This window comes from Pipra filicauda, unplaced genomic scaffold (genome assembly GCF_003945595.2).
Source record: "Pipra filicauda isolate LSUMZ 115617 unplaced genomic scaffold, ASM394559v2 scaffold36_size6622888_pilon, whole genome shotgun sequence".
Classification (NCBI taxonomy): domain Eukaryota; kingdom Metazoa; phylum Chordata; class Aves; order Passeriformes; family Pipridae; genus Pipra; species Pipra filicauda.
Window position 1 is genome coordinate 5,141,622 of NW_024104498.1, and position 14,437 is coordinate 5,156,058.

A 14,437-nucleotide genomic window follows, 5' to 3' on the forward strand; every position below is an offset into this window, starting at 1 on the left:
TTTCCCGCCACCGGCGCGGCGCGCGCGGGCCGGGAGCGGGGCCGGGATCAGGATCCGTGAGGCGATGGTGGGTAAAGGGGGGGGGTGTTTGGGGGGGGTGGTGTGTTGTGGGGGGGGGGGGGGTGGGGGGGGGTCTCCGGGCGGGGGGGGCTGCGCCGGGGTCCCCCGGCCCTTCACTCTGTGTGAACGTGTGTGTTGTGCCTCTGTCCCAGAGGAGGAGCCTGGCCCCCAGCCAGCTGGCCAAGAGGAAGGCGGGCGATGAAGAGGAGGAAGAGGAGGAGGAGGACTGGCACCCCCCGGCGGTGAGCGAGGGGCCCCGGCGGGGTTTGGGGTGTGCAGGGTGTGTGTGTGTTTCCCCTGCCCCCGCAGCCGTGGGCAGGGGGATGCGGGGCGGCGGCGGCGCATCCAAGTCCCGCCCCGGGGCCGGATCCTCCTTCTGGGCATCAGCCCCCGCGTTTATGCTGTTTTCGCCACCTGCGCTAAAAGTTTGTGTCTGGGCATCAGCCCCCGCGTTTATGCTGTTTTCGCCACCTGCGCTAAAAGTTTGTGTCTGGGCATGCGGCTGACGGAAGAGTTTCGTTGTGTACCGATGATGCTCGTGGTTAGGGAAAAACTGGTCCCCGGGAGAGCTTCCCAGTGCTTTGTGAAGGGGTGGGTGACTGGGTAACTGGGAATAGGTCAGTGTTTAAGACAAAACAGAAGGTTACGTCTTTTGTAACAGGACACAGGAGCATCAATTTCACCGATTATCTGTAAAACACAGTTAAGACCTCGTTTAGCCATTCATAATGACACTAGTCCCAGCCCTAATCCTAATTTACAATTATGTTCTATGTCAGACGGGTCAGAGAGTCTCACCTAGTGTTTTCTGTGTCAAATCCATTTTTCTATGCCAGCAGGTGGTTGAAACCGTGCCTCAAGGTGAAGAGGCTGAAGAAGCTGACTTAACTGTGTTAAGTTTGTAAACAGATCAATGACTTGTTTATTTTCATGCCTTTCTAAGTGTTGGAAATGTAGGTTTCAGTGTGAGGCCTTTCACCTGCACAACAACAGGTGCCATGGGAGCCTCTGGGGACGTGCATGTAGTTTGTTTTCTGCTACTGACCCTTCTTTTCTTAATTCCGCTTTTTCGGGGGGACGGGACAGGACTAATCTTAGTGTGGACAAGCCTGCCCTTTTAGAGGTTAGCAGGCGGTTCTTGTTTTCTTAGCTAGGAGAATATTTTAAGCTTCAGGTAGAGGTTAAACTTTAGGGCACAGTGACCTTGGTGGTGCTGCTGGCTCCGTTATTTGGCAGTGGGGGCGAGTGGTGGCTGTGTCTGCTCAGAGCTGCTCAGCTGCCTGGCTGATGGTCTGTGTGGTTTGGTGCTCACTGAGTGTGACAGCGATGCACCTTTCTGGTCTCGCCAGATGCCCCTGAGTTGTTTTGTTGCGGTTCCGTTTTCCAGGCTCGGAAGAGGCAGAAGGCCGGCGGTGAGACGGAGAGCGGGGAATGTTACAGGTCGCCTTTCCGGAAACCCTTGGCTGCTCTGACCAACAGACCCCACTGCCTGGACAGCGCTCAGCACGTGAGTGGGTGTTGCTGCTGGCACACCATAGCACGTGCTCATCCATCGGGGAAGTCCAAGTGCTTCCGTGGCCCCATTTAATCGGAGGTTTATGGAAGCCACACACACACACACACACACAGAGTCTTTAGGAGAGGTCTTTTGCCAGCTCCAGCCATTTAATATTGAAGGAGGTGTGGTGGGGGAGCTTCCTGTAGTGGAAATCCTGAAGGAGAGGGTTTTGTGGGGCCCAGCTGAAGGACAATGCCCAGGGACATGGGTCACTTTCCCCCCAGGTGGGTCAAGTGCTGGCTGCTTGCCTGGTTCTCCCCAAGCTTCCACTGCTGGAGACCAGATGCTGGACTGGCTGGGTGCTTGCTGATCCAGCATGGATGTTCCTGCAATGGTAACCCAGATCCTTTACAGGAAATGAGTTGCCTGACTGAATTACCAAGGCAAGGGGAAGCTATAGCTTTTAAAGAAATGAATAAAGCTGGTGGATTTAGGAAGATGGGAGTTCAATTTCATGCATTAGAAAACCCAAAGGAAAATCATTTTGAAAAGCGGAGTTGGTGGAGGGAATAGTGCTGATTTGTGACTTTCATCCTTTTGGATTTTCTTGAAAATAGTTGGAGTTGAAGCTTGAATAGATTAAATAGAGGAACTCTGAGCACTTGGCAAAATTGAGTTTTTGAAAAATGTCCTGGACTTGCCTTCTTGAGCAATCTCTGATTTCAGGCTTCTTAAATGTGTTTTCTTTCTGAATTCCTAGGAGGCTTTTATCCGCAGCATTTTGTCCAAACCCTTCAAAGTCCCCATTCCAAATTATAAAGGTAAGATGAGGAGGTTTAAGGATTGTCTGTGTTGGCTGGCTCGGGTAAAACAGATGATGCTTAGGCCTGTCAAATACATCTGTGGGGATTATTATTATTTTTTGCACTGATGCATGTGTTCCAGAAATCCTGACTTAATTTTGAAAGAAAAATACTGGCATATTAGCAAAGTCTTCATATTTCTTACTAGTATTTAGTTTGGATAATCCCACATTTCAGAATTGGATTTTGTAGTCTTACTGCTATGCATTTGATGTAGTGCCAGGAGATTTTACACTGTATCACGGATACAAAAGCAAGATGAATTCCAAGCCACGAAGGTTTACCATTTAAATAATGATACTAACAGACAGAAGGCTGAGGTGAAAGAGATCGTATGTGCCAGTTTTATTTCTGCTTGGCTTGGTGTGTTGAGCCTCAAGGTGATCTTCAAAACAAGATAGTTTTGAAGTTCAAAGCCTCAGCTGGTTTGAATCAGTGAAACACAAGATCTCAGAAACAAACGGGCCTGTTCGTGTCCCCTGTTTCCCCTTCACCCTCCAGCTGAAAAACTCGAATGCAGATCAACCAGTCTCACTCAAACTTTAGTTATAAAAATACGCCTGTAAGCAGACACTGAATATGGAATGACAAGCCCCAGAAGAGTTTGGCAGAGTTAGCTTTGTGGAAAAGCGGATTTGTCAGGAGGCAGAAACAGAGCTATAAGTGAGAGCTGCTTTCTCTGGCTGTTATCTTTCTCTCTTTCTTGGGAAGTGTGGCTGTTCAGCATGCTCTTTTCTTGGTGTGTGTGCGTGTGTGTGCTGCTGCCTCAGTTTGTGATACAGTCCTGTTTTGCAAGGAACCTTAGCAAGCAGCAGACAAACAGACCCTGATTGAATCTTTTCCAAGCAAAATCAATCCTGGGAGCACAGTTGCCCGAGTTTTGGTGGGAAAGGGGATTTCTTTTTGTTCTTATGCTCTTTTTGTGTTCATCTCTGTTGAAAAACTGTGACATCAAAATACAGTACTAGGAAAAGGGACTCGAGCTTGGTTTCTGTTATTCAAAGAAGTTGGTTGCAGGGTCAAACATCTCCTGTTGGTCATCAGAGAGAAAATAATATTAGAATATTATTCTACTCTAGCAAGTAAGTAGTGGCAGTATGTATGATGCTAACTATGATACTGTAGAACTTCATCACTGTTAAAGATCAATTCCTGACCTTGCATCAGAGATGCATCTCTGGCTAAGTCTGGGTTAGGTGATCCCAAAAGAGGATTTGATCCAGTATATACTGTATGTGGGAGTGTATTTATTGAGCTGCTGAGGTGCACATTCTGGAGCCCTACTTGGCTTTCAAAAAGCCAGAACAGCCATCTTCGGGCAGCAGTGCCACTGCTCCCTCTTTTCCTCTGTTCCTTCGTTCTGTTCTTCCCTGCCGCAGAGCTTCCCGCTGTGCGCCCGCAGAGCGCTGCCAAACAACGGCCCTGCTTAGTTTGCTGTCTGCACCAGCTGTGCGTGCACCTCCACTCCAGCACCCAATTAATTCACTGTTCCTAAACGTAATCCAGCTCTCCTGCAAGGCTCAGCTCTCTTCCAGGAAGATGTTGTTCTTTGAGTTGTGCCTTTTTTCGCTTTCAGGGCCCCTGGGCTTGCGCGCGCTGGGGATCAAACGGGCGGGAGTGAGGAGTCCTCTCCATGACCCCTTTGAGGAAGGAGCTCTGGTTCTGTACGAGCCCCCGGTGCTGAGTGCCCACGACCAGCTGAAAATAGACAAGTGAGTCATCACCTGGCAGAAATGCTGCAGCTCTGACCTCCTCCTAGGTGTAGGTTTATTTGCTTTTCTCCCAGACGTGCTTGAGCTGGGGTCTGAACATCAAGGGAAGTTTGTTTCCAAGTGTTCTGCCTCTGAATTGGTTCAGATATGGTAACAATCAAAGAAAGAATGTACCCATGCAGGATTGTTTGTGTTCTTCCATAGACTGTTTCATCTCCCACACATCAAAAATTTAAATCTGTTGCAGGGAATGAGCCTGCACGCATGGAGAAGCTGTTTAGAAAATCCTATGGCTTAGCTGTCAGTCAGGAAACATCAGCATCTAAGGGCAAGCAGAGGGAGATGACTGACAGTCAATGTTAGGCTGCCTAATGGTTTTAATTTTGAAGTAGTTTCTTTTAAGCCGCTGTTATAACTTAAAAGGGCTGTCAGCTGGATCTTCATGGGCAGAGGAGGGGGTTTCTCTCTCCGGGAATACAATTACAATATTGTTATCGAAACAAGAAAAACAATAATGACTTTTTAACTGTGTCTCTGAACAACATTCTGCCCTTGTTTTAACCACAGCCCACCTACATGGTTTCACTGATGGTTTAGACTGTGGATCAGGCCTCTGTGACTTCATTCTCAGAACTGAATTAATCCATTTTTCACTTTCTTCTTGGCAGTTACTTCCCCTGTACCAGAGGGAAGTCCTCAGGGTAACAGTGAGATTTAACAAAACCTAAACATATGCTGTGCTGGGTTCATTAATCACAGTCTTCTTCCTCGACTGCCTCCTGCAGGGACAAAGCACCTGTCCATGTTGTGGTGGATCCTGTCCTCAGCCGTGTTTTACGACCCCATCAGAGAGAAGTAAGTTTTCCATCGGGACCTGAGGGTGTGGTGGAAGGGCTTGGTGCATTTCAAAAAGCTGCAGTTCCTCTGCTGGAATTGTTACAGGTCTGCATAGACCTCACAGACTGACAGTCTGTGACAGTCGAAGGGACTCTGGGCTGTTGCAAATGTGAACTGAACATGGTTTTAACCATCCTCTTAGATGCCTGAATGCTGCCAATATTCTTTGTCCCTTTTTTAAGCAAAGAGTCGGGGCTGAAAGTCCTGCCTTTACTTACCTTGATGTCTGGAGATGGAGATCTGCTGATTGGATATGGTTGCAATAAACTCTGTTGCAACCCAGTCTTGAGTCAAGCAGGGCAGACTGTCCACTACTGTTTTACTGGTCAGCAGAATTGATTGGATCTGCACTTCCTGAGCCAGGAAACACTGAAGTTCCTCTTTCTGGTTCCATGTTACCCAACAAACTGTGGAGTAGGTTCCTACTTCAGTATGCTTTATTTGGAGGCTGCCCTTTACAGGTGTGAGCTGTCTCTGACCTACACATGACAGTGGACAGTGCCAAAAAATATGTTGTAAATATGTGCAACATCACAATATGGCAGCAGTGGGTACAAACCTCCAAATACCTACTGCAGGTATCTGGACAGTTAGAAGTTCATCCCAGATGCAGTATATTATCATTTGAGCCTGGAGGCAGCACAGATGGAAGCTGTGATTGCTGATCTTGCAGGCTAAGCAGGTCAAGCTGGATGTGTCCCTGCCTGGCAGATCTTCACATGGCTCTGGGGGTGCTGTAGGCTGCTCATAGCTTGTACTTTTATCTCAGAGCTGGTCCTGAACCTGTGACCCAGTGTAGTGCTCATCCCTGGCTACATGGCTGGAGGCACTCTGGTTTTGTGTGAGCTACTTCCTGCTGGTGCTTTTGTCAAGTACTCGAAGTTATGTTGGTGTCTCTGCTGGTTTTTGGCAGGTAGATATTTCTGATACAACACTTTCTGTTCTAGTCTGATGAGTAAGTCTCTTCCTGCTAAGATTTTCCTGTGCTGTTTTATGCAGGTGATTCTCCTAGAGAGTTGTACAGCTCTGCTCCAGCTTTGTTGTGACTTTTGCCCAGGTGCTGGATCCACAGCCAAATGCAGGCTTATAGATAGTAATATAAGTCATAATTGTTCAACTGGCTTAAATACATTCCATTAGCCTGTTGCTAAGGGCCTAAGAAAGAAAGAAAAGGACTTGAGAATGTAAGTGAAGGTGCTCCATCTTCCAGTCCTTAATAGTGGAGTACAGAGGGGTGAATCTGTGCAGGTGTGTTTAGGTTGTATTCCTTGCTCCCTGCTCTGTTGACACAATGCAGGGAGCTTGTACTTTCCCAGCACAATGCCCTGGTTTTCTCTGACTCTCTTATCATCACATGGTAGAGGAACATTTTGCAGAATGTTTCTCTTTTTCCCCCCCCCCCCTTTTATCTGTCTCAGTGATGTGTCAGAGCCTAATGCAGGGCTGAGCTCTTCTCCCACCATGTGACGTGGGTTATAACCTCAGCCCTGTGCCTTCTCTAAAGCTAAATCTGCTTTGGACCTTGAGCCCCCAGGTGAGTCATTGTGCTTCTAGGCAGAAGTGATGAAGGCTGCTAAGAGTATTCTGGGAATTAATCGGGCAGCAGAAACAATTCTGCTCACTCTATAATTCTGTGCTTTTAAAATTACCTAATTGGGTGTCGTTAAGATGATTAACCTCTTTGAAGTGATCAATGCATGTTAATTTATGGCCTGGGCCTGCCTAATGCAGTCAAGGGTAGAAATTTCTGGGAATTCATGTCAGGAAACTGGTTATAACTGTACAATTAAAATGTAGTATGATTTCCTGCGTGTTATGAGGTACATGTTGGCACCAGCAATGTTGTTCCAAACCAGATGTGGCTGCATTTTAGTTGTGTCTCGGGTGATTTCCCTCTGTCTCATTAGAACACTGCATGTCCCCGGGGATGTGTGTGTGCTGGTTGTTGCAGTATCACTCCTGTGCATTGTGGTAATGAAGTTGTCATTCTGCTGCTGGTGTCCCCATCCTGCTCTGAGAGAACAATTTTTTGGCAGGGAGTGAAATTCCTGTGGGACTGTGTGACGAGCCGGCGGATCCCCGGGAGTCATGGCTGTATCATGGCAGACGAAATGGGGCTGGGCAAAACTCTGCAGTGCATCACGCTCATGTGGACGCTCCTCCGGCAGAGCCCGGACTGCAAGCCTGAAATCGAGAAAGCCGTGGTGGTGTCTCCCTCCAGCCTGGTGAGAAACTGGTACAACGAGGTGGAGAAATGGCTGGGAGGAAGGATCCAGCCACTGGCCATTGATGGAGGCTCCAAAGAAGAGATTGACCGTAAACTAGGTACAGAAATGTTTGCAAACTGTGCACTTGGCTGTTTTAGGTCAAAATCTTGCATTGGGAGAAGCCCACGGCAGCTGATGTGAACATCTCTGAGCTGTCACTAGAGCTCTGGAGATTGATTAAAGTCTTTCCACTGACATGTTTAGATCAGACCCTTGCACGTTTAGTAATAGTTGATCTTTTGGAATAATCCAGATCCAGTTGTGTAAAGTTAGGGCAGTCCCAGTGCCTCTTACTTTGCTCCAACCACAGGGCAGGAAAGGAGGTGGGAGGGTAATGGAAATGGGGACAGTGTGGGGAAAGGAGCATGGATATACATGTGTGGAAGGCATGCTGCAGAGCAGTTGAAACAGGCAGGTTTTCCAAGATCTTTAAGGCAAAAGTTTTGGCTATTTGACTCATTTTCTATTACTTTTCATCATCCTTTCTTTTTTTTCCTCCCCCCCTTTTCCATCTGCAGTTGGCTTTATGAACCAGCGTGGCCTGCGAGTGCCTTCACCCATCCTGATCATCTCCTATGAAACCTTCCGACTCCACGCTGAGGTGTTGCAGAAGGGCAGTGTTGGGCTGGTCATATGTGATGAGGTACTGGGGCATCTTTAAGGAGAATCCATTCCTGGCATTTTCTCAAGATCTGGGTGAAACCTGATCTGCGTTCTTAAAAGGGAAGTGTACAGTGGGAAACAAGGCTTAGCTGTGGACAGCACCCATTCTGGTGTTTGAGAGGCTCTGAGTAACCAGATCAACCAGACTCTATGAGCCTGAACAAGAGAGGGTGTCTTTGTGAGCCAAGATATGAGGAAAATCCAGTTGGTGGTAACTGTGGCTGCTTTGTAGTTCCCTGGCAGGGTGGGGGCACCTGCTAGGGCCCTCTCAGTGTGAAATGTGTAGCAGAAAGGAGGTCCACTGCCTGCCTGACTGTGTTGGGATCATAGTCAGAGATCCTGGCCCTGGCTCATTGATCTGGCTTTCATTTGGTTTTGTCTGTACTCAAGTGAGAAATACTTTCTGTTTGGCCTGGCCTCATTTTCTGCCCAGTAATTTTTAACTTGGCTCTATTTGGAGCAAGGAGTTGGACTGGAGACCATTAAGGTCTCTCCCAGCCTAAATAACTCTGGGATTTGTTTCTTGTGTGTAGTGTTGGCTGCTGTCAGCCATCTTATCTGGCCATCTTATTCTGTGCCTGTGGGGGAAGTTTGAAGAACACCCCCATGGCAGGACCCTCTTTCCCCTCTCTGTTGTCTCATGCTTGGGGTAGAGGTACGAGAGCTAGGTAAGGAGTCACTTCATGCTGCTTGTTCAAGAGGAAACAGAGCTGGCATGACTCCCAGCTCACCAACTGCTGGATCAAGCTTTGCCAAGCCCGTGTTGTCAAGCTCTGCTTTCACTTGGCTGAAATCGAGTTGTTTTTTCGTTTATAGTTCCCTATTTATAGGTAGCGAGAGCCAGAGATGCTTTGAAGGACAAAATAAAACAAATGTCCTCTGCCTCCTTGAAACGATCCATCTGGGGCCTCGGTGGCTGTTGAGGTGTCCACAACTGCCTCATAGAGGGGATTTGTTAAATAGTGGTGCCACCCAGTGGTGTGGCTTTGTACTTGCTGGAACAGTGCTGAGAGGAGCTTATAAAGAACAAACGTCCTCATGAGTGTACTTCCCATACACCTTTTATCTACTCAGTCCGTGACTGCCTGTACTTCTCAGTGCCCCTGGGATGGGGCCAGCAGATAGGGAGGCTGGGAATGCATGTCCTTGGCCTTGTGTCTTCTGTATGCTTTCAATAAATACTCATCTCTGATGTGGTTTGGCACTTGTAAAGAGCATCTTATCACTTGTGCTTTGTCCTACGTAGCACTCAGATGCTAATAAAGTTGCTTTTATCAGGCATGAGAAATGGGGCCTGTATTCAGGTTACCCTGTGAGAGATGCAGAACCTCTTTTTATTAGTGTGCAAAGGTCTGGCAATCCTGGACCTTTGCTTGTGGACTGAATTGCTTGTGATCTTGATTTTTGGGTGAAGCAGTTTTACTGGTCCAGAGTTCAGTGCCTGGTATAGGTAGCTAAAACATCCTTGTCCTTGAACAGGAAACAGTTCTTATACCATGTGGTGCTTGTTCTTTTCATGGTAGGCCTTCTTGCCTGCATGTGACTCATATTCCTGGTCTGGGAAGCTTGTAATGTCATGTTTCCTCACATAATGGCTTCAGGTTTTCCACCAGATTCTTGCCTTTGAAAGAAGTCTGTTGCAACACTTACTCCACTACTGGGAATAGGAAAAATGATGAGATGCCTTGTGGGAGATACAGCGTATCAGTGTTGACGAGGCTCTCCAAGCTGCTTCCCAACAGGGCCACTGGATTTATCGGCTTAATTCCTTTTTTTCTGTTTTTTAAAGGGCCATAGACTGAAGAACTCTGAGAACCAAACTTACCAAGCTCTCAACAGCTTAAACACACCTCGACGAGTCCTTATCTCGGGCACCCCCATTCAGAACGACCTGCTCGAGTATTTCAGCCTGGTGCACTTCGTCAATTCGGGCATCCTTGGTAAGAGGTGAATGTGTGAGAGATGCGAGGGAGGGGGAGTTGCTGGCCAGCAACAACCGAGACATTAGTGGGAGGAAAGACCATGGCAGAGGGCTTGGAACTAGATGACCTCTAAGGTCCCTTCCAACCCAAACCATTCTGCGATTCAATGAGACTTATTCTCAGTTTGTATCCAGAAAGTCTAGATCAAGGTCCTTTGTTCTAGAGGCTGTATATCACCAGAGCTCTGTTTCAAGAAGGTTGTAATTTAAAGTACACCAGTGTAACAGGTACTTTGGGAGGGAAATCAATTAAGGTGAAATGAATATATGAGTACTACGTGACTGATCTTGAGTAGCTATAATGGTCAGCTAAAATGTCCACATAGGCCAGGAGTTTCTCTGACAATAAGACCTTGGAGGTACCACAGGAATTGCTGGGCAGGAAGGTCCAGCTCATAATGGTACTTGCCACAACACTCCCAGGTTATAGCAAATTCAGAAACCTAAGCCAGGAGTGATGTCTTTGTAGGAGAGAGGCTCCATGGTGAGGAGCGTTTGATGTGACATTCTGTCTGCGTTGAGTGTAGAGGCATCCTGGGAGGCAGCTTTTCCCTGCTCTCATCCCCATCAGGGGGATGAAGTGATTAGTGCAAGGTGGAATAATGTATCTTGTGGAAGAGTTAGGCAACAAAGCCCAAATTTCTGGCAGTCTGCCATCCCATTTTCAGATACTCTCAGAGAAAGCTGAGGGTGATGTCTAGCAGTTGGAGTTAAGGCTGCTCTTGTTTTTTAAGGCAAGGGAGGCCTATGAATATGGGGCTAACTTCATCTGAGACAGAAAAGAGTCTGGAGGAGAGATACTGATTAGTGTGAGTTTTCAGGGTCAAACACCTACAACTGCTGGTAGCAGACTGAAATCTTCTGTCTCTGGCTTCTGTGCTCTGCTTATGTCTGCAAGCTCTTTGTTTCAAAATCAAAGTAATTTTTGCATCCTCTCCTGTATCACTGGGAGCAGGTCTACTCCTTTTCAGTGTGGAATAGCTTGTCTTTGTCAAGAGGTCATTTTCTTTCTGCCAAGGAATTAAAATAAACAAATGTGTAAATCATTTATTTGTTGCTATAACTCCTCACACATGATTGTCTCAGGTTGTTGAGCATCCAGTCCAAGAGGCTTCTTATTAATTCTAGTGCATGCACAACTTGGATTAAACACAGTTCATTGAATTATTAGCCTTACAAGCAATATTTGGGCTGAATCTTTTTCTGTTCAGCTGTTCTGCCCCCAGGAGTTCTCAAGGAAAGGATGGAATGGGGTGGTAGATGTTCTACATCTGCTTGTTCCATGTGCTTCAATTTTGGGTAGTTATTACAGGGAGCTGATGTGATTTCACCCACCTCCCCCTTGACCTGTACTCTGGGCAAGATTAGTCTCCCTGTACTTCCAGTTCGTTCTTCCTGAGATGAGGTTCATAGTGGAACTGCTGCAGCAAAGCTGCATGCATGCAGTAGTCATTTTTCCCACTTTCAGCCTGTGACCAGTAATAAGCAACTGATTACAGATAATTTTGGAGTAGGCACACATAATGCCTGTGCTGTTTGTTTGCAAGGACAAAATCTGGGAGTAAAAGTACAGCTAGAATGTGAACAAAAACAGTATGTGCCTGATGGTTTAAATGAAATTGTGTGACCTTTGGCTGTGCATTGTTGTCGGAGTACAAAATGATTTTCTGTTGTACTCATTTGCCTGCCTTGTTTGAATCTTTTTTCCTGGCTAGAAAAAACCCAAGTCATATGGATGGGATGAGGGTTTGTTTTATCTGCTGGACTCTGTGCTTGGGGTGTGATAACTGGTGCTGTGGGATACCGATCAGAGGTTCTTTGGTAGTAGTTCTCACCTTCTCACTTCTGTTTTGTACAGGTACTGCACAGGAATTTAAAAGACATTTTGAAATGCCCATCTTGAAAGGCAGAGATGCGGATGCAAGTGAAGCTGAGAGACACAAGGGAGAAGAGAGGCTTAAAGAGCTGATCAGTATTGTGAACAGGTGAACTTCATCCCTCTTCTCTTTGCAGAGCTTTTGCATAAGCCCTTTGCATAAGCCCTGCTATCTTTCCAAATTACAGTTGTAGCTGCAATGAATTCTCTTGCCATTTACGTCTATTCAGCAAGTGATTGTGCAAGTATTTATTGCATAAGAGATTTATATAGCATGTAGCTTTAGTCTGGAAAACAGTGCTGGTGTGGTACAGTCAGCTGCAGTCACCCCCAAGCAGTACCCTCAGGTACTGAATCGTTATTTGACTCTTATGTTTCTGTTTTCTCCTGGGATCTGAATAATAAGCCAGCATCTTTTTATTTGTGTTAAGATAACTGCAAGTGTAGGCTGGGTCAGACTTGAGATCCATCCAGCCCAGATATTGAGTAGCAGGTGGAGTATAAGGAATGTTACTCAGTTGTGCTGTTGATTGCCCAAGACCCAAAAGAGTCCAGCTCACTCTTTCATAGTTGTGTTGGCTCTCTTGGGCTAAGAGGACAGACTACTGTTGTTAGAGATGAGACTTCTGTTCCCCAAGAAGCACCTCTGTGATGTAAAATGCTGTCTTACTTACCTTTGGTTGATTTTTTTCATATTTGTTTAAGCCTGTTTTCATGAATGCAACCAGTTTATTCACATCTGCTGGCAGTTGCTTGGCTTTAAGAGCTTTTTATAGAAAAGGCTCTTGAATTCTCAGCATTCCTGGTGTCTTAATTTTTTTTTAAATTTTTTTTTGTTTGTTTCTTTTGTTTTGTTTTTAAACCAATCCTTTGCAACCATCACAAATACAATAGTGCATAGTCATGATAAATTGAATTTCACACTAAGTGCAGTCTCTCTCTGTAGAGACAGTCCTGACCTTGACTCAGATCAGCTGCAGAAGTGTAAGAAAAAGGAAACGTTGGGAGGAGAAAAGCTTTTATTCCTTAGGTGCATTAATTTCTCTTTATAGCTGATGGAAAAGGGGTGTAAAAGTGTGTTCAGAAATGCTTGTGGCTGGCTCTGTTGGGGTCTGTGTCCCTTCCTTTATTGTGCAACAGTCATAGTACACAAATAGGGAAGATGGAGCACACAAGGAGTAACAGATGAATCTGATAGGTTTGGTAGGAATTGCAAATGGGATGGTGATGCAAAGCCATGTGGAATCACAGGTGTAAGGCTGGAAGGGCCCCAGAGAAGGCATCTAATCCGTTTTGCTGTCCTAAGGTAGAAGATGTTAGGCCTAAACCATTTCTTAACCCCCACCCAGCACTGAAGACCTTGCAATTCCCTAGGACACCTTTTCCAGGGCATCACTGTCTTTGCAGTTAGAAAATGCTCTTAATGTGTAACATAAATCTCCCTTACTGCAGTTTAAGCCTATTATTTTTCATCCTACTGCTTATGGGTTTGGAGATCAGATTATTCCTTTATTTACCAGCCTTTGACAGATTTTGGGGCTGTCATACATCCCTGCTTTCTTCTTTAGGTTTTGTAACATATTTTTGATGTTTCCTGGCAGAACTGGGTTTCTGCACCTCTTATTCTAGTTGCTCAGTTCAGCACTTTTTCTAATTCATCCCATCTTTTCTTAAGTGTGGTAGAACTGCTCCATGGGGCGTTTCCAGAGCCCCAAAGGATTTTGCCCTTTGCTGAAACCTTGGGCCATCTTGGCTGAGGATGGCTACTAAGTGGCGAGCTGCCTGCTTGTAATTTGGATTATGCCCACGGTGTGTGATGGTTAATTCCTATCCTCATTTGCTGTCCATCCTACTGGTCTTTGCAGCTCAAACTGTGAGTGCTGTTGGTATTTTGAGGAAGAGCAGAGTTTCTCTTGTAAGTGACTGAGCTCTGTTAGGTGGAATCAAGCCTGAGCCCTCCAAATTTCATGAACCACATTTGGAAGTCTGTCAAAGACAGTGGGTTATCCTGAGCTCTGTAACATGGCTTCGTGTGGATGGTGTCTGGCCTTTGCTGTGTGTTAGACTGTCACAGGCTTTTGGAGATAAGATGTCAAAGGGACTGACCACGTGAGGAAAACTAGTGATAAAACAGGGGTTTGATGTCATCCAAGCATCTGATCTTAATTTCTCTCCCTGCAGATGTTTAATTCGAAGAACTTCAGACATCCTGTCCAAATACCTGCCAGTGAAGATTGAGCAGGTGGTCTGCTGCAGGTACCAAAAAAGCATGTACTGTGCCTGGGAAATGGGATGAGCAACAGGAAGGACTAAAATGTTGCGAAGAGCCCTTCAGTTCTTGTGACTGCTTCCCTCTAGGAATGAAGTCGTAGCCATTGGCAATATGTTGCTTTTCCTCCTGAAGCCAGGATGGGCAACCCACAACTGGTGGGTTCTGGTGTTGTGCAGCAGAGCCCTGGGCCGTGCAGAGCATCTGTAGGGTTCTCTTCCAGCTCTGGGCTGGGATAGCAATGCTCTACCAGCAGCTTTGGGGGTTGTTCTAATCTGTCCATACTGTAGCTAAAAAAAATTAAGCTGAAAGGAACACACTGTGCAAGTGGAGCAAGATGGGCTTTGGTTT

General features: G+C 46.3%; 1 protein-coding gene across 1 annotated transcript in view; it reads left to right on the top strand.

Moving 5' to 3' along the window:
• RAD54L (RAD54 like) overlaps window positions 1–14,437 on the top strand; it is a 19,469-nt gene continuing 5,032 nt past the window's right edge. The window contains exons 1-11 of the mRNA XM_027747176.2: window positions 1–67; window positions 213–302; window positions 1,448–1,567; window positions 2,319–2,379; window positions 3,998–4,133; window positions 4,919–4,988; window positions 7,067–7,355; window positions 7,816–7,940; window positions 9,750–9,900; window positions 11,800–11,926; window positions 13,999–14,073. Of these exons, the coding sequence (XP_027602977.1) occupies window positions 65–67; window positions 213–302; window positions 1,448–1,567; window positions 2,319–2,379; window positions 3,998–4,133; window positions 4,919–4,988; window positions 7,067–7,355; window positions 7,816–7,940; window positions 9,750–9,900; window positions 11,800–11,926; window positions 13,999–14,073 (1,247 nt within the window). The 5' untranslated portion in view covers window positions 1–64. The remainder of the gene's footprint in view (window positions 68–212; window positions 303–1,447; window positions 1,568–2,318; window positions 2,380–3,997; window positions 4,134–4,918; window positions 4,989–7,066; window positions 7,356–7,815; window positions 7,941–9,749; window positions 9,901–11,799; window positions 11,927–13,998; window positions 14,074–14,437) is intronic.